The sequence below is a fragment of the Eublepharis macularius genome, chromosome 8 (assembly GCF_028583425.1).
Source record: "Eublepharis macularius isolate TG4126 chromosome 8, MPM_Emac_v1.0, whole genome shotgun sequence".
NCBI classification, from domain to species: Eukaryota; Metazoa; Chordata; class Lepidosauria; order Squamata; family Eublepharidae; genus Eublepharis; species Eublepharis macularius.
Genome location: NC_072797.1, coordinates 68583064 through 68604907, shown reverse-complemented (window position 1 = coordinate 68604907; position 21844 = coordinate 68583064). Strand labels below are relative to the sequence as shown.

General features: G+C 40.1%; 1 protein-coding gene across 3 annotated transcripts in view; it reads left to right on the top strand.

The window, feature by feature from the left end:
- The first annotated feature begins 9950 nt into the window (after nucleotides 1-9950).
- EPB41L4A (erythrocyte membrane protein band 4.1 like 4A) overlaps nucleotides 9951-21844 on the top strand; it is a 177427-nt gene continuing 165533 nt past the window's right edge. The window contains exons 1-2 of one of the 3 annotated variants that reach the window (XM_054987240.1): nucleotides 9951-10578; nucleotides 11044-11426. In XM_054987240.1, coding sequence (XP_054843215.1) covers nucleotides 11328-11426 — 99 coding nt within the window. In that variant the 5' untranslated portion in view covers nucleotides 9951-10578; nucleotides 11044-11327. The remainder of the gene's footprint in view (nucleotides 10579-11043; nucleotides 11427-21844) is intronic. The other 2 variants (XM_054987239.1, XM_054987238.1) reach the window with 2 other exon arrangements.

Below are 21844 nucleotides of genomic sequence, written 5' to 3'. Positions count from 1 at the left end.
CTCATTTCTCTTATTATTTCCCCCCAGAACTGCCTAGCTACCTCACACGACCACCACATATGATAGAGGGAGCCCTCATGTTTCTTACATTTCCAGCATTTATTAGAAGTATTCAAGTTCCCTAGCGCAATCTTCTTTGGTGTCATGTACCAACGATAGATCATTTTGAAAATGTTCTCTTTAATATTAATGCATGTCGTTGTCTTCATTGTAGTTTTCCACAAGTATTCCCATGCCTCCATTGTTATTTCTTTATTGAAATTTATAGCCCATTTCACCATCTGTGTTTTAACTATCTCATCCTCAGTATACCATTTCAACAGTACTTGGTATACCTTGGATATTCTTTTCTTGTCTTCTTTAAGAAGGGTCTGCTCTAGTTCCGAGTTCTCTGTTCGTATGCCCCCTTTTGCAAAGTCCGAGTTGTATAAGTCTCTAATCTGTCTATACTGGAACCAATCATAGTTAGGTGATAGTTCCTCTTGCGTCTTTATTCTAAGTTTAGATACTTCAATCTTAGTTATTTCTTTGTACGTTAAACATTGTTGTTCATTATCCACAGCTCTCGGATCTATCACCTCATATGGAACCACCCACAAGGGGGTTCCTTCTTGTAGGTAAGTTCTGTACTTCTTCCAGATTGTATATAGACTTCTCCTTACAAAATGATGCAGGAACATCGAGTTGACCTTTACTTTGTCATGCCATAGGTATGCGTGCCATCCAAAAATTTTTTTATATCCCTCTAGGGCTAATAGTTTCTTATTCTTTAATGTCATCCACTCTTTTAGCCAAACTAGGCAGATTGCATCATGGTAAAGTCTCAGATTGGGCAGTTGCATTCCGCCTCTCTCCTTTGCATCTTGTAGAACTTTTACTTTCACTCGAGGCTTCTTGCCTGCCCAAACAAAATCTGATATTTTCCTCTGCCATTTTTCAAATTGTTTAGAGTCTCTGATGATTGGTATTGTCTGTAACAAAAACATTACTCTTGGTAACACATTCATCTTAACTGCTGCAATCCTGCCCAACCATGACAAATTCAGTCTATTCCATTTGATCAAGTCTCTCTCTATCTGAGTCCATAATTTTTCATAATTATTCTTGAACAAATCTATATTTTTTGCAGTCAGCTCAACTCCCAAATATTTCACCTTACTAGTTACTTCACAGTCCGTTGTTTCCATTAACAATTGTTGTTTCTGCTTAGTCATGTTTTTACATAGTATCTTTGACTTCTTTTTATTAATGAAGAAACCTGCCAAGTCACCAAACTCCTTAATCTTATCTATCACTTTTGGCATGTTCTCCAATGGATCTTCTACAATTAACATTATGTCATCTGCAAATGCTCTAACCTTGTATGAATAGTCCTTTATTTTTATTCCTCGTATTTCCTCGTCTTGTCGTATTTGTATCATCAGAATCTCCAATACTAATATGAACAACAATGGAGATAACGGGCAACCTTGTCTTGTTCCTTTACTAATCGTCAATTTCTTGGTCAGTTCATCATTCACTACAATTGCTGCAGTCTGGTCCCTATATATTTCTTTAATTGCTCTGATGAATCTTTCTCCCAATTGTAGCTTTTCCATAGTGGCAAACAAAAAATCCCAGTTTAAATTGTCAAACGCTTTTTCAGCGTCTACAAAGAAGAAACCAACCTCTTTATCGCAACGCTTGTCATAGTATTCAATAGCATTGATCACTGTCCTTAAATTGTCTCTTATTTGTCTGTCCGGCAAAAAACCTGCTTGTTCTTCCTCTATAACTTCCGAGAGCCACCCCTTCAGTCTCTCCGCCAATATCTTTGCAAAAATTTTATAATCATTGTTAAGTAATGATATAGGCCTGTAATTTTTCACGCTAGTCAGATCTTGGCCCTCTTTTGGGATCAATGATATATTCGCTTCGCTCCAAGTGTCTGGAATTCTTTGATCCCTAAAAACTCCGTTCATCACCTCTTTTAGGAATGGTGCCAGTTCGTTGGCCATTGTCTTATAAAATTTAGCCGTAAGTCCATCTGGCCCTGGCGCCTTTCCTAGATTTGCGGATTGTATTGCCATACTTATTTCCTCGTCAGTTACTTCACTGTTCAACTTATTTCTCCAAGCTTCCGAGATCTCTGGAAGTTTGGTTTTCTCCAAATATGATGCTATTGATTCTTTGTTTACTTCTTTTTTATTATACAGCTTAGCGTAAAATTTATAAAAGGCTCTGCTAATGGTAGTCTGCTCCAAATACGTTTTGTTTTCTTCACAAATTTTATTTATTATTTTCTTTTCCCTTTTCTTCTTTAATTGCCATGCCAAATATTTCCCAGGTTTATTAGCACCCTCAAAAGCTTTTTGATTCAGTCTTTTAAGGTTCCACTCCAATTCTTTATTACTCATTGCTGTTAACTGTTCTTGAAGAATTTTGATTTCCTGATGTATTTTCTTTTTCCCTGGTCTCTTTTTTAACTGTACTTCTTTGGCCTTTATTTTCTCCTCAATCTCTTGTCTTTTCTCCTCTTTCTTTTTCCTTGCTCTACCATTTAAGTCCATTAGTATGCCCCTTACAACCGCCTTATACGCGTCCCAAACTTTACTGGTTGGTACTTCTTTATTCACGTTGTATTGTATAAAAAACTTAGTCTCTCTTCTCAATGTTTCCATATTCTCACTTTCCTGTAACAAGTCCTCATTTATTCTCCAGGCTTTCCTTTTTCTCCTTTTTCCAAATTTCCACATAATTGGGTTGTGATCTGAGCCTACCATCGGCATTATTTCTACCTCCTTAGTCCATAACGCTAAGTCCTTTGAGGCCCAGATCATATCAATTCTTGATAATGTAAGATGCCTTGCAGAATAAAAAGTAAACTGTCTGGTTTTAGGATATTCTCTCCTCCATACGTCTTCGAGAGTCTCTTGTTGAATCAACTCAAAAAAAAGCTTTGGCAATAGTCCTCTTTTCTTTTGTGCTTTTGTAGTCTTTTTGTCTAGTTCCAAATCTGTCACTCCATTGAAATCTCCAGCAAGAATTATCTGGTCATATACAAGATCGTCTAAGTGCTTCCTTAAGTCCTCAAAGAAGCTTTCCTTTGCACCGTTAGGTGCATAAAGTCCGACTACCAACACTCTCTTTAAGTTCCAATTACATTCCACTGCTACAAATCTAGCTTCCACATCTCTCATAACAAATTTTGGCTGCAGCTCCTCTTTTATATACAACACCACTCCTCTTTTTTTCTTGTTGGAAGCCGCTACAAATTCTTTGCCCAATTTTCCAGATTTTAAATATTTTACATCCTGTTTTCTAATATGGGTCTCCTGCAAACAAACAATATCACATTTTTGTTTTAGTAGCCAATGAAAAATATTTTTTCTCTTATTCGGTGAGTTTAGTCCATTTACATTCCAAGATAATACTTTACACTCCATATTCATGGTTTTGTTGGTAAGTCTTTTTCATTGTCCTTAATAAATCTCTCCATCTCCCGCTCAGATCTGATACGCTTTTTTGCCCCTCCAAACTCAAAGGACACTCCTTCCGGTAACTCCCATCTGTACCTAATGTTCATGTCCTTCAAAGTCTGAATTAACACTCTATATTTTTTCCTGTCCAGTAACACTGATCTGGGCAATTCCTTCATTATGATAATCGTCTTGCCATCAATCTCCAATGGATCTTGAAATTGTTTTGTCACAATCCTCTCTTTCATATTTCTAGTTGTAAACTGCACGATCACATCCCTTGGTAGTTTCCTCTGGGTTGCAATTCTCGAGTTCACACGATACGCCACATCTAGGATAGCCACAATTTCCTCCTCCTCCTTCCCCAGGTATTCAGCCAACACCTCAGTCATCTGTTCTTGCGCTGACTTCCCTTCAACTTCTGGCAGACCACGAAAACGAAGCTGCTTCTCCATGTGTTTAGTTTCTGCAACTGACATCCTCCCCTTTACCAATCTCATCTCTGTTTGTTGCGTTTCTATTAAATTCTCCATCGCGTCTTCTACTGTTTTGACTCTCTGTTTCGTTCCTTGTAATTCACTGCTAATCGTTTCCACGCCTTTTTTCACTTCTGACAGCTCCGACTTTACTGTCTGTGTAACTTCTTTGACCTCTTTAATAAGCTCCAATTTCGTGTCCTTAAGTTCTTTCATCATGTCTATAAGTTTTTTGTCCAAATTTTCTATTGCCGATTGCCACTCTTTTTTCGACATCGTGGGGCTTGCTTTAGCTCGCTCCCACGAATCTGCTCTCTTCCTCAGCTCCGTGGCGTATAATTAAACGTTTTCCTTTTTTTCAAATGTCCCAATCTTTGCCAAAATTAATTTTTTATATCCAAAATGTCGGGCGTCTTTTCTCTATGGTTTCTCTATGTTATTATAATCCAAGATGGCCTACTTCCTCTTCCGCTGAAGCCACGACCCTTCCACTTTCAAAAATGGCGATTCCCCACTTCCTGTCCCTTGGCAAGGGCCGCTTCCCTCCAGCCACTCTATTGTTGTTACGCACTTCCTGTCTCCCGTCTTCCCACAGCAGGTCTCGCGATGGTGTCTTTTTCCCACAGCTCCAAAACCACAGGTATTCAAAACAATAGTCCGATTTTTGTAATAACTTCTTTAAACTTAGTCTCTTTTAAAATACAACTCCTGCCGAGTCTTCACCTCCTTTTCACTAGTCTGTTGCAGTTTAAAAATCTACTTTCTTTCCTCTCTGTTTTTGTCAATCTGTCCCGTTTCAAGAGATAGCGATCTTTACCTTCTCTTCAACTTTCTCGGGTTGAAATCGCTGTTTCGATCTTAAATTCTCCTCTCGACTTCCCTCCCCGATCGAAGCTTGGGTATGTAGGTCTTATGCCAGCCGAATTGGCCCCAAAATTGCCGCAGAGATTATAGCCGACCCGTCGCAAGGTGGGACCTCAAGGATCGGGGGGGGAGACTCCTTGTGTAGAGCCCCCCCTCGTCCGAGATCTAGCTCACCCTAGGGTCTTGAGCGTTCTTTGCCTGCTCCCCACCTGAGAGCAGTCGGCCGCGGGTTATTTTCACCCCTCCGGCCGGTTAAAACGGCAATCCGGTCAGCTCCGCAAATGGAGCTGCGTTAGACCTCCATGAATCCCAAACCGGAAGTCCGGAATAGATTGAATTTGTCATGGTTGGGAAGAATTGCAGTAGTTAAGATGAATGTGCTGCCAAGAGTGATGTTTTTGTTACAGACAATACCAATTATCCGGGACTCTAAACAATTCGAAAAATGGCAGAGGAAAATATCGGATTTTGTTTGGGCAGGCAGGAAGCCTAGGGTGAAAATGAAAGTATTACAGGATGCAAAAGAGAGAGGTGAAATGCAACTGCCCAATCTAAGACTTTACTATGATGCAATCTGCTTGGTGTGGCTGAAAGATTGGATGACTCTGAAAAATCGTAAACTACTGGCCTTAGAGGGATATAAAAAAATATTTGGATGGCATGCATATTTGTGGTATGAAAAAGTAAAAGCAGACTCTATGTTTTTGCACCATTATATCCGTAGAAGCCTCTTCACAATTTGGAAGAAGTACAGAAACTACCTGCAAGAAGGAACTCCCTCTTGGGTGGTTCCTTATGAAGTAATAGACCCGAGAACTGTTGACAATGAACAACGATGTTTAACATATAAGGAAATAACACGAACAGACCTTTTCAAGTTAAGAATAAAAACGCAAGAAGAGTTGTCTTCAAATTATGATTGGTTTCAATATAGACAGATTAGAGACCTTTACAACTCGGATTGTGCAAAGGGAGGGATAAGAATAGAGAACTCAGAACTAGAGGAAGTAATTCTACAAGAAGATAAAAAGGAAATCTCTAAGGTCTATAAGGTGTTGTTAAAATGGTATACTGAAGATGAGACAGTTAAAGTGCAGATGGTGAAGTGGGCTATAAACTTTAATAAAGAAATAACAATGGAGGCGTGGGAATACTTGTGGAAAAATACGTTGAAGATTACGACATGCACTAACATTAAAGAGAATGTATATAAAATGATTTATCGTTGGTATTTGACACCAAAGAAAATTGTGCTAGGGAACTTAAATATGTCTAACAAGTGCTGGAAATGTAAAAAACATGAGGGATCTTTGTATCATATGTGGTGGACTTGTGAGGTAGCTAGGCAGTACTGAGGGGAAATAATAAGAGTAATAAGTGAGATTTTACAATTTCAAGTTAATAAGAACCCAGAACTCCTGCTACTGAACTTGGGAATGGAGGATATTCCAGCACAATAAAACATTGCTATTTTACATGACGGCAGCGGCTAGACTTTTGTACGCGCAGAAGTGGAAAGTACAAGAAGTGCCAACCATCGAGGACTGGATTTATAAATTGCTGTACATGGCGGAGATGGACAAAATGACAAGAAGACTGAGAGACCTTGATCCAGGACAGTTTAACATGGACTGGGAGAAGCTGAAACAATACTTGGTGAAAAAATGGGAGGTGGGAGGAGAACTGTGGCAGTTTGAAAATTACTGAAATATAACAAAAGAAGAGAGAAGTGACTATACCGGGGGGGGAGAGTTGAAAAATATCTAAGCAATTATTTTATTTGACTATTAGGGATAGAAACTGATTAATCTCATTGCTGGCAGATAATGGTATAATGGAGAAACTGTATAATCAAAATGAATGAATACAAGAAAGTAGGGGAAAATATATAGTAATATACAGAATATGGGTCAAATTGATTGACTTATGCTTAAAGTATAAAACAAAGAGTAATATATGGAGTATGGGTTAAATTGATTGACCTATATTGCAGGTATGCAATGTTTATAATGTACTTAAAGTTATGTATAATGAGGAATAAATTGTTTGTTCAATATAGAGGAGATCAGAATGAGTAAGATAGAGTACAGGTTACCAAAATGATTATTGAAGAATATATGCCAGAAATGTATTATCTAGTTGTTAAGTTAAATGGAAAGGGAAATGAGACAGCATTGTGATATAATAGGTAAGCTTAGAAGAGAGTGAAAGTATATGTTTAATAGGTAAAATAAGTTTGAAATGAGTAGGGGAAAATAGATAAGGGGTTGGAAAACTGTTGGAAGTCAACAAAAGGGGGGGGGAAAGGGAGGGGGTTAGAATTGGAATTTTTTTAAAGGAAATTGATTGTAATGGACATTAAAATATTTCTAATCCAATAAAAAACTTAAAAAAAAAAGAACTGTACCCGTGATGGGGTACGGACCTGAACCACATAGATTCTAATAAAGCTGCTTCTGCTGGAACCAACGTCTGTTCACTGTGGACGGGCTTGAGGGGTCTACCTGCCAGGGACTGACATACTGTGAGTGTGCACGAGTTATTTCCCTGTTTCTGCTGCTCTACTGTTGTTATTTAAAAACCACATATGTGTAGTTTGTCCCTATGCTCCTTTCCTAGATCAGACTGATGAATCTGCCCCACAACCTGGCTCCGTACAAGGACAGGGAACGAACCCCCTCCCCCCACTGGTGATGGTTCTCTGTGCCCCTGGCATGGCAGAACTGGCCTGTGTGAACTTGTACTATGTGTTCTGCACTTTATTGGGAGGTAGGATGTGAGGTGGGGCCTGGCAAGGAGCAGTGAACATATCACCCGAGTGAAATATTAGCTTTAGAAAATATTATAATAAGTTTTAAAGGTATCTTAAGGTAGTCTAACTTATGCATCTCTGATTTCTTGTTATGATCCAATATTCTAATAAATTAGTGTTTAGTTTGCATATAGTTGAAATAGATGCATCATTCCAACAATGTTGTAGACTGATTGCATTTCAGATAGAAATGTTTCCAAAGAACAAGCACTTACATTTCTTCTGGCACATCCGAAGTATCAGACTCACTGTAAAACAGTGTGTTGAAGCACTCCATGTTCTGTTGCCCATTGCCTTTTTCCCTTGGAGGTGAGGTGGGGCAACCTGTATGCCTCACAATGGCCTGTTAGGTACCATCTACGCAGACACTCCCAGAAAGAAATTGCAAATGTCTTGGAGCAGCTGCATGAGGCAGCACTGTGCACAGACAGGTAAAGACATGCTGATGCAAAGCAGCACAATCTGGCATATATGCCTTCATTAGTAATGTGTGGGCCAAACGCCTTGAGGTCTATTAGCAAATGAATTGCACTCACAGAACTCCCAAGGTGTCTTGCACTACAGCTTCTAAACTCAGAAACCTATATTCAGCATATTAAAACCACCACATCCAGTAGAATATACTGCCCATTTGTTGAGGAAAGAGACCCCCCCAGCCCATGTGACTTTATTTATTTATCATCTGCCTTTCTCACTGAGACTCAAGGCAGATTACACCATGCAAGTCAATATGACCAACAGTTAGGACATTCAATGAACAAACAATACAATAGGGTATGGGTTGCAGAAATGTGAAAATAAGTATAAATTTGAAATTATATATAAATCTGAAAACATGAAAATTGACTTCATATTGCCCCTTTTATTACTCTCTGCAGGCTTTCACCATGACCTTTTCACAAGCCAAATAGGAATGACTATGGAAGGAGCCACATGTTATTTTCACATTAGGATGCCTATGTAAATGTGTGAAACTTATGTGAATTCACCTATATGAATGAAAAATTTAAAGCAGGCTGTTACTGCTACTTACTAATTTACGACACCTATAGCTCAGTGGTGTATTTGTTCCATTATATATCATTTGCTGCAAAGATTACATACAATACTATATTTTACACAGTGAGGGTGCTAGTGTTTTATGTTTTAAAATTATTGTTTTTGTTACAGTTCGTTTATGTTTCCTTTGACTCCATACAGTAAATACTACCTATCTAATTCCCAAGATGATCATACTTAGAGAAGTCTAGGGAGGATATTCTCCATTTCCTACATGGAGTCGTCATCTTCTTTGTGGTGAAGGCAAGGATTACAGTGAATTCCATTCATGCAGTAAACATTTGAATGAAGAAACCAGGAGCAGGGTTACTTTTTTCCAACGAAGAGTACAAGTAATGTTGTTCTTTCATGCTGTGAGTACTTCATTCAGCTAAAACAATGAACAGATTTGTAGTCAACGGAGAGATAAATCCTGAGCAAGTCTACTCAGAAGTAAGTCTCAATAGGGTTTACTCCCATGAATGGGTTCCCAAGACCGAACCTTAGTAGTGAAGAAACAGAGGGAATTCAACCCTATTTCCATACACAAATGTACATTTCTGCCTTCAGACAGCAAAACGCCCACAGGAGTGCTTTTTCAAAGCACTGAGTGAATAAAAGCTGTAATAAAGAACACAGAACTGGCTGCTGCCCTCACTCTCGCTATTCAAAAGTAAGAAAGCACTTTCAAAGCAATAGACGGGATTGTAGCTGGTGTGCGCGCGCCCGCCGGCGCGCACAAACCAGCAAAGCGTTAATTTTAGCATAATGAAGTCGAATTAGTTTTAATGGCAGAAAGTGAAGAATACACTTAACTTCGTAATGAAATTCAACGGCACTGAAAAGTTTACAAACTCATTTTCCAGGTGTAAGTTGGGCCAACCTTGCACAAATCGCATTCACTTCCATGAAGCATCCAAAGGGAGGGATAGTTCTCACAGAGTATGCAAGCAAAATCAAATTCCTCCACCCCAAACACCGTATAAGTGGCACGCGAATGATTAATGCTCGAGTTTATAACGGCCTCAGTAACGGGGCTTCAAAAAGCGTATTTTGAAGAGCAAACGCTACTTTGTATGATACCTTCAAATTTTAAAAGTTACAAAGTCCCGACGGCCTAACCCATTGAAAGCGTCGTTCATGCGGCAATACGTAGCCAGGAACCTCCTCCTCAGCCAATCGCAACAAGGTCCAGTTCCCACGAAACCGCCAGCAGGGGTCACTACTGGGCCGGCGCAGCCGTGCTACCTCCGAACCGGTGCCGCCTGCTAGGGCAGCAGAAGGTGAAAGGTTGGCAGGAGCAGAAGGGCGGAGGGAGAGGAAGGGAGGCGACGCCGGCCGGTGGGCAGCGGACCTGTGCGCCGACCGGCAGACCTGCCCGGCAGCTGGGCAGGCAATAGCCACGCCTGTGTCGTAGAAGCTTCTTCGAAGCTTTGCTCTCAGGCGCCTTCTGGAGTAGCGCGCGGCGGCGACCACCGGAGCGGCAGGTCTCGAAACTCTTAGCGTTTGCGCTCCCAGCTGCTGCCTTCGTCCTCGGACATGCCGGTTACAGAGGAGCGGGCAGCGGAGCCTCGCCCCATCCGCGAGGGAGCGCCAGGCGAGGAGACGAGGCTCCCCTCTCGGCCGCTTGGCTTCTTCGTGCGGGACTAGGGACGGGGCAGGTGGCGCGTCTGGTGCGCTTGGTGCCACCAGCCTCGTTCTCCAGCCCGGCGGCTGCGAACTTTGGGGGCGTGAAAGGAGCGCTGAGCCTCCCCGACGGGAGCCAGGCGCGCTTGAGCCGCGCCGGGAGAAGCCGCCTGAAGAGCTGCGATCCTTTGCCCTCTTGGGGGAAAGAGGGAGGCACCGCCCGAGTGGAGAGTCTGAGAGCGTCGCCGGCCTTACCTCCCTGCCGAGAGAGGGGTTCGTTCGGCTTCCTTCCTCCTCGCAGCAGGTACTTAATGGGTAGCCCCGAACTGTGGGGGGAATTTGCTCCTTGCCTTCCGGATCCTCTTTGGACTCGAAAGAGCAGCCTCCGGCGAGGGAGGGGGCTGAACGCGGGTCAATCATTAATGGGAGAAAAATGGCTGGGGTCATCCAGGCCAGCGGAGGGGGGAGCAGCCTGGGCGCTTAGGAGGAAATGGAGCCTCTGGCCCACACGTGCCGCTTCTCCGGCGCTTCTGGGCTGAAGGCCTTGAGTGATGGTGTGTTTTTCTCTGGGTGATTCGGTTGGAAGGGAGTCTGCCTGGCTTACAAAATCAGCTGAACAAAGAATCCCAGGAGACTGCAAGGCCTTTGCTATGTGACTGTCACCACGGACTGCCTGAAAGAACTAAATATACTGTGAATAACTTGGTGTTCAATGAATATTTCTATTGTCTGGTGACTAATTTTTTCCCCTCTTTCTCTATACCTACAGGGCAGCCAAAGAGAGAACTTCAAGCTCTTTTGCAGGATGTCTGAAGCGGGTTATTCCTTTATTGTTTAGCTTGCTGCCTTATTAACAGCTGGAGCTGCAACTTCACACAGTCAAAGAATAATTTGCTCTCCTCAGTTTCCTTGATCTGGGTTGCTGAGGCCAAATAAATTATTGTTTGCCAGTACTGTGTTAAGTACTCTGCGGGTTTCTCTTATTCCTGGGCTTGGAGTTGCCTTCATCTCTTATTCCCGTTTGCCCTCAGACTTCAAAGCACAGAAACAGCCATGGGCTGTTTTTGTGCAGTCCCGGAGGAATTTTATTGTGAAGTTCTGCTTCTGGATGAATCCAAATTGACCTTAACCACCCAGCAGCAGGGGATAAAGGTAAGTACGTAGCTGTTCTGTTTTCACTGGAGTTACCCAGGCGCTTGTCAATAGTACTTGAAATGCTTTGTCTGGAGTTGAGCAATAGGGGGCAAATCTGCTTGGAAACACTGTTCGGAGAGAGTGAGTGTGCTTATCAAAACAGATTTGCATCTAATTACCAGGAAATGGCCATGTCAAGAGGTGTTTGACTTCGCATCACATTTCATTACCTGAGAAGTAGTTGAAATAGATCCTAGAGGCAAATAAAATCTCAATAACTTCATGTTACAGAAGTTGATGTTCAGTAACACAAGATCTTTTGAGAGCTTTGTTTTTTAGGTGGCTTTTTTGAATTATATAATATACTTTGTACTATAATTTTCAGGTGTAGTGAGCCAGTGCTCCTTATATAAGAAAAGAAACACATTTAAAATATGTCCCACAAGCAAGAATATGTCTGGTGTTTGCCAATATATTCATGCTTTGCTTAAGAAGCAGGCTTTATAAAGGCACTGAACGTGTCATTCCAGAGGGGAGTTTACTAGGCACCGGCTTAAAAGCTCATCTCTGCTAATGTCAACAAGGATGGTAAATATGTTGCTATGTGCTTCTGTTGGGATCAGTGGGATGTAAAGGTGCAGTACTGTCCTTAATTTTGCAAATCTTCACCAACGAAAATGTGAATATTTAAATGTTTATGAATGCAAAACCTACAGGCACCAGTCAGGTAAATGGGTATTTTCAGATTTCAGTCCAGTATCTTATATAGGATGGGTGATTATTCCTACTTGGGGAAGAAGACTGTACCTGTGAATTTTTTTGGTAGATTTTGTTTCACTTATATATATTTTATATTTATATGCTCTTTTCTCTTGTGGCTAAAGATGGGTTCAGATTTTAAAATAAAACCATAAGTAAAACAATAAAACAACATCCCTCCCCCCAGTACCTGCATGACAAGGACACGGGGGGGCCAGTGAAAAGTGGCAAAAAGCCCTTTCCACGGACAAAAGCAGGATGAGAGAAAAACGGGAGGCTCCTTCTCCCACCCTTGCAGTGCCGAGCAAACAAGTGCTTGTTAAGATGAGTTCTCCTGATGTCTTTAGTCAGATGTCTGTGAGTTGGATTGTGCACCTGTGTGACCTGGCATGTGTTGAGCATCTCATGCAGTTACACTCTCAGTCCTTAAGACACATGGAGCCTAGGACTTGAATTGAACTTGGAAAAAAACTGGAGGACAGTGCAGCTGTTTAAAAATAGGCAAGATGTGTTCTCATTAGTTAATTATTGACAGTAATAATTGGGCTGTTACATTCTGAACCATTTGCAGCTTCTGGATTGTTCTCAGGGGCAACCCTGCATTAGTGGAAGTGGGAAGTTGCAAAAGCATGGATTAAAATGGCCAGATGAGTTGTCTGAGTAGTAATGTAGTTGGCAAACTAGGTGCAGCTGATAAAAAGTGCTTCTGGCCAACCTGATTTTCCAGTAGAAGGCTGGGTCCGTGAATACTCATTAGATTTTAAAATGCACTTCAAGTGACAGTACCACTCCATTCAAAGCAAGTGGATTCAGCCCCTCCAAATCATCAGTTACCACAGCCTGAAAGCAGTGGTTCAGAACCATGACAGACATCTGGAGGCTTGGATATTTATTTTATGTATGTCAGTTACAGTCTGCCTTTTTCACTGAGACTCAAGGTGGATTACATAGGGTGAGATCAGTACAGTCCATTTCAAGGACATTTATTTTTATTTTTATTTTATCGTATTTATATTCCGCCCTCCCTGCAAGCAGGCTCAATAAACAATGCAATAGGGTATATAAATGCATATTTGCAAAGACATAACACCAGGAGAAATCCAATACAGAGCTGAAGAAATGTTGAAACAGAACATAAGCTAGTCTAAAACTGACATATTAAACAACATAGAACTACCCAGTTGGATCATACTTAAAGCAATAGATAGTACATTAGTAGCACATAGTAGTGAAGTCTATGGTCCCTATCTCTTTAGTGAAGTGTCCCTGTGGAACTACTTCCTTGCAGCCTGGGTGTCATCTTCATAGTGATGACATTGAAACCCAAAGCTTCAGACAATCTCATTCAACATAAATACTGAGAAGCACGGGTAACAAAATGGAGCCTTGAGGCAATCCATAAGGAGGGTCCCAAACCACAGACTCTGTAAATGTATATGAGCTTTAGACACTTTGTGTGTGTTCTGTGTTATGGAACAGTAGGCTGATATGGCCAAACTGGTTTTATCATCTTCTCCCTTTACACAAAGTTTAAGTTTTAAACATGAAAGTTTCTGCAGGGAAATAGAGAATGTATATTTAAAATGATAAATCTTGGGAGTAAGCCTCACTGAATACAGTGTAAGGCCGCAATCTTAAATTCTGCGCATACTGATCTGGGAGTAAGTACATTGATTTCAGTGGGATTTACGGTTAAAAATCCAATGGGTTCTTTTGCATGTCCAGAATGGATAAGCCCTTAGTCACAACTAACTTTCACCAAGTTTCACCTTATATGCTTAAGAAAATCGTTTAATCATGTAGTAAACTCATTGGTCTAGAAAGCCACTATTAATTTAGAGAAAATTAAAGCAGGGTTTTGAATGAAACTGGCATTATTATTTTTAAGCTCATTTGCCTTTTGAACGAAGTGCCACAACAATGTAGTATGTAATGAGCTTTACTTCAGGGAATCTACATGAGAAGAATATAAAAGAATGCAGTGATTTATTTTAAATTTTTACCTGGGGAATAAATTCTAATGAGTGTGTCACATTGAAATGTCAGAAAAAGGCATCATCCCTGCAGCATAATAAAAATTGAAAAGAGAAAGAAAATTCAGACAAGTAACAAGTTCTTAACCTTGCATACACTACAAACAATTTACAAGTTAGTTATTAATTTGTAAACACTATTATTTTTATCTTTATTTCATATAGTAAATAATAATTAAGGTTGTAGACTTAATACGCTTAGCATATTTGTTAACACCAGGAAATCACTATTGGTATTGTGTTCGTGAAACTAGTTATAGAGTTGTTCTCTCTGACTATAATGCCTTTAGGGGGATATATAGCTTTGGAGTAATGAATCCTTTATTTCTGTGTGTGTGTTCATTCAGTTATGTAGCTCTTGTAATCATGTGAGACACCTACATAACCCCTCTTTTCCACTTTGAAATGTCCTTCTCTAGCCTTGGGTGGCAGGTCTTTCTGCACTCAAGTACAGTCCCTCCAGCCTAAAACAGATTTTCGTCAATGACAATGGACCACCCAACAGAGACATGTACCCAGGACCCAAAGCCTGCAACATATCTGTCTCCATACTCCTTCACGCTATACTATTACAGAACCTAGTAACAGCAGCTCTGTGATATTGGGCTCATTCACTTGCTCATGCTCCAATGTAATATATCCTACCAAATGTCAGCATTGCATTTCTGCTGTCTGCACAGGATAAATGGGTCATTTCTTAAGCAAAAGTATTAATGGACACCAATCTGATGTTAAAAATCACAATATTCAGAAACTATCAGGAGAATATTACACTCTTCCAAGATATCGCATTGCTGACCTAAAAGTCACCATTCTGCAGCAGAATGACTTCAAAGGTAGAATCCTGCTGACAGTGATGAATTATAATTAAGAGTTTTTTTCACCATCTCTTCCTTTGCCCCTTACAAAGTTGTGGAAGGATTTAGGATTTCTTTTTCATTATAGGTGCTACATATCCTACTAAACTAGAGACTCCTCACCCATTCTAGATAGTAACTAGCGTCGCAAAACTAATGGATGGTCTCTTGCCTAGTTAAGAATTTTTATATGTCTACTTTTCAACCTATAGGTTGTATATTTGATGGTCTGTTTTGATCCTCCTGTTTTTTTTTGAAGGTCTGCCTAGTGCAGAGACATGCATTGCTTCTAAGGAAGTGGACTGTAGTTCACAAAAGTTTATGCTGGAATAAAAATGCTAATCTTTAAGGTGCTGGGCTCTTTAGTATTAAACTCATTGTCCCTTGAAAACATACTTGAAGCCAGCTTTTGCAGGGTACCTATGAGGGGATCATCTAGAGCAGAGCTGGGTGCTGTTCTTTCATATTACAGTGGGGCGCTGAGAGGTGTATTAGAAAGGCTATGCAGATATGCAAGAATATAGTTTGGGGCTGTCTTTGGGATTTATGAGTGCTGTGAGGACCTAAGAAGGGGCACAGTGTCAGCCAACTGAGTCATGTGGGCTAGATTCTAAGGGAGGAGTCATTGGGTAGAGAAATGAGTACGTATAATGTAGATCAGTAAGGATCTCTTCTGTTTCTTAAGTTGCAAACAAACTTACCATTAAAATAAGCCTAATAATACAACATGAATCGAGAAGTACCAACCAACAAGGTATGGGATACCTATAAGGCAGTAATTAGAGGCATACTAATGGACTTAAACGGAAGAGCCAGGAAAAAACAAGAGGAGAAGAGACAGGAGATTACAGAGAAAATAAAAGCCAAAGAAATACTATTAAAGAAAAGACCAGGGAAGAAGAAAATTTACCAAGACATTAAAATTTTACAAGAACAGTTGACTGCAATGAATAATAAAGAACTGGAATGGAATCTGTAGAGAATGAATCAAAAGTCGTTTGAAGGAGCAAATAAACCTGGGAAATATTTGGCATGGCAATTGAAGAAGAGAAAGGAGAAGAAGACAATAAATAAAATATGTGAGGATAATAAAGTATATCTGGAACAGACTGCTATTAGTAGAGCCTTTTACAAATTTTACACTAAATTGTATAATAAAAAAGAGGTGAATAAAGATTCAATAGCGACATATCTGGGGAAAATGAGGCTCCCAGTGATCTCGGACGATTGGAGAAATAAATTGAATAGTGAAGTGACAGAGGAAGAGATAAGGAAGGCAATACAGTCAACAAATCTGGGTAAGGCGCCAGGGCCTGATGGACTCACAGCTAAATTTTACAAGGTAATGGTTAATGAACTGGTGTCATTCCTAAAAGAAGTGATCAATGGTGTTATGAGAGACCAAAGAATTCCAGATACTTGGAGTGAAGCTAACATATCATTGATCCCTAAAGAAGGACAGGACTTGACTAACGTCAAAAATTACAGACCTATTTCCTTACTTAACAATGACTATAAGATCTTTGCAAAGATCTTAGCGGAAAGAGTAAAGGGATGGCTATCCGAAGTTATTGGGGAAGAACAAGCTGGTTTTTTACCAAATAGACAAATTAGAGACAATTTAAGGACAGTTATAAATGCTATTGAATATTATGATAGGCATTGTGATAAGGAGGTTGGGTTCTTCTTTGTGGACGCTGAAAAAGCTTTTGACAATTTGAACTGGGATTTTATGTTCGCCACTATGGAACAGCTACAGTTGGGAGAAAGATTTATCAGAGCAGTAAAAGAAATCTACAGAGACCAGAGTGCAGCAATTGTGGTGAATGACAAGGTGACTAAGAAATTGACTATAGGCAAAGGTACAAGACAAGGTTGCCCGTTGTCTCCACTGTTGTTTATAATGGTTTTGGAAATTTTGATGATACAGATCCGAGAAGATAATGCAATCCGTGGAATAAATATAAAAGACTTTTTCTATAAGGTCAGAGCATTTGCAGATGATATAATGTTAATTGTGGAAGATCCAATTGAAAACATGCCAAGGGTAATAGAAAAAATCACAGAATTTGGAGATTTGGCAGGTTTTTTTGTAAATAAAAAGTCAAAGATACTGTGTAAAAATATGACTAAACAAAAACAACAGTTATTAACGGAAATAACAGACTGTGAAGTAACAAATAAGTTGAAATACTTGGGAATTGAACTGACTGCAAAGAATATAGATCTATTCAAGAATAACTCTGAGAAATTGTGGACTCAAATAGAGCGAGACTTGATTAAATGGAATAGATTGAATTTGTCATGGTTGGGAAGAATTGCAGCAGTCAAGATGAATGTGCTGCCAAGAGTGATGTTTTTGTTACAGACAATACCAGTTATTCGGGACTCCAAGCAGTTTGAGAAATGGCAGAGAAAGATATCGGACTTTGTTTGGGCAGGCAAAAAGCCTCGAGTGAAAATGAAAGTGTTACAGGATGCGAAAGAGAGAGGCGGAATGCAACTGCCCAACCTAAGACTTTACTATGAGGCAATCTGCTTGGTTTGGCTGAAGGACTGGATGATGCTTAAAAATCGCAAATTGCTGGCCTTAGAGGGATATAAAAAAATATTTGGATGGCATGCATATTTATGGTATGATAAAGTAAAAGCGGACTCTGTTTTTACACCATTACATTCGGAGAAGCCTCTTCACAATATGGAAAAAGTACAGAGATTACCTACAAGAAGGAATTCCCTCCTGGGTGGTTCCTTATGAAGTGATAGATCCGAGAACTGTTGATAATGAACAACAGTGATTCGGTTTCGTTTTCTCAGCCATGCCGGACACTCCTCTCGGCTGGTCCGGGAAGAAACGACCGGGCACCCTGACCGGGCGGCTGATCCGCTAGGATTAGCCCCCAGGACTCCCAGGGAGGGAGCCAGGGTCCGGGACGCGGCGGGAAGAACTCCCCGAAATCAATGCGGGGGGGGAATTGCCCGTTTGTCCCTATGGAGGCCGGCAGACGTGCGCGGCGTCTCGAGTGCCGCCGGGCAACGAGAAACGGCAAATAAAAGAAACAGGCGGAAGCCCGTAAACAAGCGAATCCCTTCTGTTCTACAAGCGTTTGTGAAGGAGAGGTTGATCTGAAGAAGACTCGTTCTTCCCCTTCGTTGAGTTCCAGAATTTTGTTGGCGCCCCCCCCCCAAATGGCAGCAAAGAAGCAAAGTCCCGCTCTCGGTAAGTCAATCTCAGCTACCTTGAAGGGGGAGTCGCTCGAAGAGTTGGTGCGCAGGGCGGTGGTGGAAGCCATAAAACCCTTTGTTGACAAGCTGAACGAAACTGATCAAAGGGTGGGCTTAATTGAAAGCGAAGTGAAAACCATTAAGGCAGCAGCGGGGGGGCAGAGAAGTCTGCTCTGGAAAGTGCGTCACTTGTGAAGGCTACAAAAAAGGAGCTGAAGCTGGTTGAGAACCAGCTGATCGGGTTACAGATGGAACGAACGCAGACAATTTTGCGTCTCCAAAACGTGAAAGAGGAGGAAAAAGAGGATCTGTGGGAGGTGGTCTCGGAACTATTGGCGATACCCGCGAGGACGACTAAAGAAGAGGTTAAAAGCGCCATTTTGGAGGTCCGTCGGGCTTCTTCAAAATATGCAACAAAGCGACAGTTGCCTCGTGAGATCACTTTTCATCTAAAAAGATTCGGGACACCATCCTATATAACTCATACAATGCGGATTTGGACCTTATGGGTTTGAAAGTCAAGATTTTGAAGGACGTTCCATTTCTAGTCCGGAAACGGCGTTTTAAATATAAAAAGTTTGCAGCTCTTCTGAGGGACCATGGAATAAAGTACAAATGGTTATTCCCGGAAGGAATATGGTTCAGATATAAAGATCAGGCCTATAAGATATTATCAGAAGATCAACTAAAGGATTTTGAGAATAAAAACCCAGAACTCTGCTGCACCGAGAACGAAGAAAAGGAGGAGCCGGAGGGGGAGGAGGAGGAGGAGAGCACCGCAACAGCGGTTGCACAGAGAGAACTGCGTCCGGGACCTAGAAGGGGGAGGAAAGTTTAATCAGAATTTGAAATGTTTATTCTCTGTATGATTAACCACTCCATCATTATCCTATGGAGCTATTTTTGTATTATGACAGTATGAAGGGAAACATTGAAGTGTAGTGTTTAGTGTTTGTAGTTCATTCCCCCCCCCCTTTTCTTTTTCCACCCCCCTTTGTCCCTTCCCTCTCCCCTTTCCTTGTGATAGTCTTGTGTAGTGTTTTGTAGTTATGAAAAATAAAAAAATTTATAAAAAAAAAAGATAATGAACAACAGTGTTTAACGTATAAGGAGATAACACAAATAGAATTTTCTAAATTAAGAATAAAGACACAAGAAGAGTTGTCTCCAAACTATGACTGGTTTCAATATAGAGAGCTCAGAGACCTTTATAAATCGGATTGTGCCAAGGGAGGGATAAGAATGGAGAACTCGGACTTGGAGGAAGTAATTTTACAAGAAGACAAAAAGGAAATTTCAAAGGTCTATAAAGTGTTGTTAAAATGGTATACTGAAGAAGAGGTAGTTAAGGTGCAAATGGTGAAGTGGGCTATAAATTTTAATAAAGAAATAACAATGGAGGCGTGGGAATACTTGTGGAAAAATACTTTGAAGATTACAACATGCACTAACTAAAGAGAATGTCTATAAAATGATCTATCGTTGGTACCTGACACCAAAGAAAATTGCGCTAGGGAATGTGAACACGTCTAATAAATGCTGGAAATGTAAAAAGCATGAAGGATCTTTGTATCATATGTGGTGGACTTGTGAGGTAGTCAGGCAGTACTGGGGGGAAATAATAAGAGTAATAAGTGAGATTTTACAGTTTCAAGTTAATAAGAACCCAGAACTCCTGCTACTGAACTTGGGAATGGAAGATATTCCAGCACAACATAGGACATTGCTTTTTTACATGACAGCAGCGGCTAGACTTTTGTATGCGCAAAAGTGGAAAGTACAAGAAGTGCCAACTATCGAGGACTGGATTTACAAATTGCTGTACATGGCGGAGATGGATAAACTGACAAGAAAACTAAGAGACCTTGATCCAGGACAGTTTAACACAGATTGGGAGAAGCTGAAACAATATTTGGTGAAAAAATGGGAGGTGGGAGGAGAACTGTGGCAGTTTGAAAATTATTGAAGAAAAACAAAAGAAGAGAGAAGTGACTATACCGGGGGGAGGAGAGTTAAAGAAGAATTACTAAGCAATTATTCTATTTGATTATTCTATACAGTATTGAGTAATAGTTATTATGTGATATATAAGAATAGAAATTAATTAATTATGTTGCTGGCAGATAGGGGTGTAATTGAGAATTAACAGAATTAAAATTCATGAATACAAGAAGGGAGGGAATGAGAAGTAGCATATAGAATATAGGTTAAATTGATTGACATGCTGAAGGTATTTTTGGTTATAGCGATATTTAGAAATGTGCAGAACATGGGTCAAATTGATTGACTTATGTTGAATGTATATTGTGTTTATAGTTATATTTAGAAATGTGTAGAATACGAGTCAAATTGATTGACTTTATGTTATAAAGATAAGAGATATAAGAGGAAGTAAAGAGTAACATATAGAGTATAAGTTAAATTGGTTGACTTATAAATGTATTCATCACTTATGAGTACTCAAGTTATGTATAGGGAGGGATAAATTGTTTGTCCCATATTGATGACATTAGAATGAATAAGTTAGAGTACAGGATATTGAGAATATTACCAGTATTATTACTATTGAATAATATGCCAGGAATATATTAGTTATTTGATAAGTGAAGGGAAACTGACTTAGCACTGTGTTATAATAGATTAGCTTAGAAGAGTGTGAAAGTATATGTTTAATTGACAAAATAAGTTGAAATGAGTAGGGGAAGAATAGACAAAGGGTTGGAAAACTGTTGGAAGTCAACAAACGGGGGGGGAAGGGAGGGGGTTAGAACTGGAATATTAGAGTATTTTGATTGTTATAAATGACCAAATATTTCTAATTCCAATAAAATTTTTATTAAAAAAAAATAAGCCTGTGCATTTTTTCTCCTAAGTCTGTGCATTTTTTTAAATCCAAAGCCTGTGCATTTTTTTCTCCTGTGGGTTGAGCCTGCTTACTTCTCAGCTTTGCTATGCAAAGAAAAAAAAGCTGTTCCAGTGCTGATTAAATTATCAGTCTTGCCTCTCTCCCCATGCATCAGAAAGGTTATATGCCTTTTACTGTGCCGTATAGGCACATGTTCAATTAAAATTCATTTGTCATTTTGTTATTTAAAGCATAATTATTTTTTATAAGTTGCAAGAGTACTTTCTGGATATGTGAGAAGGAAGTATGTTTGTGATCTCACAGGGGCCAGCCAATTAGGGCTGTGCACAGTTGGCTTCTTCTGTATGTGTGTATAAACAAGCAAGGAAGAAGCAGTGATATTCAGCTGTTGGGGCAACTGAGTGCATGTCAGTTGATATCAGTATGGTGCAGAGTTTAAGGCACTATCTACACATCACAAAGTACTTGAGTTCATTGGGGAATAACATGAGAACTTTGTATCGCAAGAGTTGTGGAAATTTTAACTCTTTGTATCCTGGGGTCTTTCCATGTATAACTGTTGACTTCAGACTGCTTCATGCAGGTCCTGCCAATTAAGTAGGATAGAAGATTAAATATATTACAATCAAATCATAAAAAAGAGTCAACACATGCTGAAGTAAGCATAAGATGTAGTAAGTGTTGAGTGCAATTGTG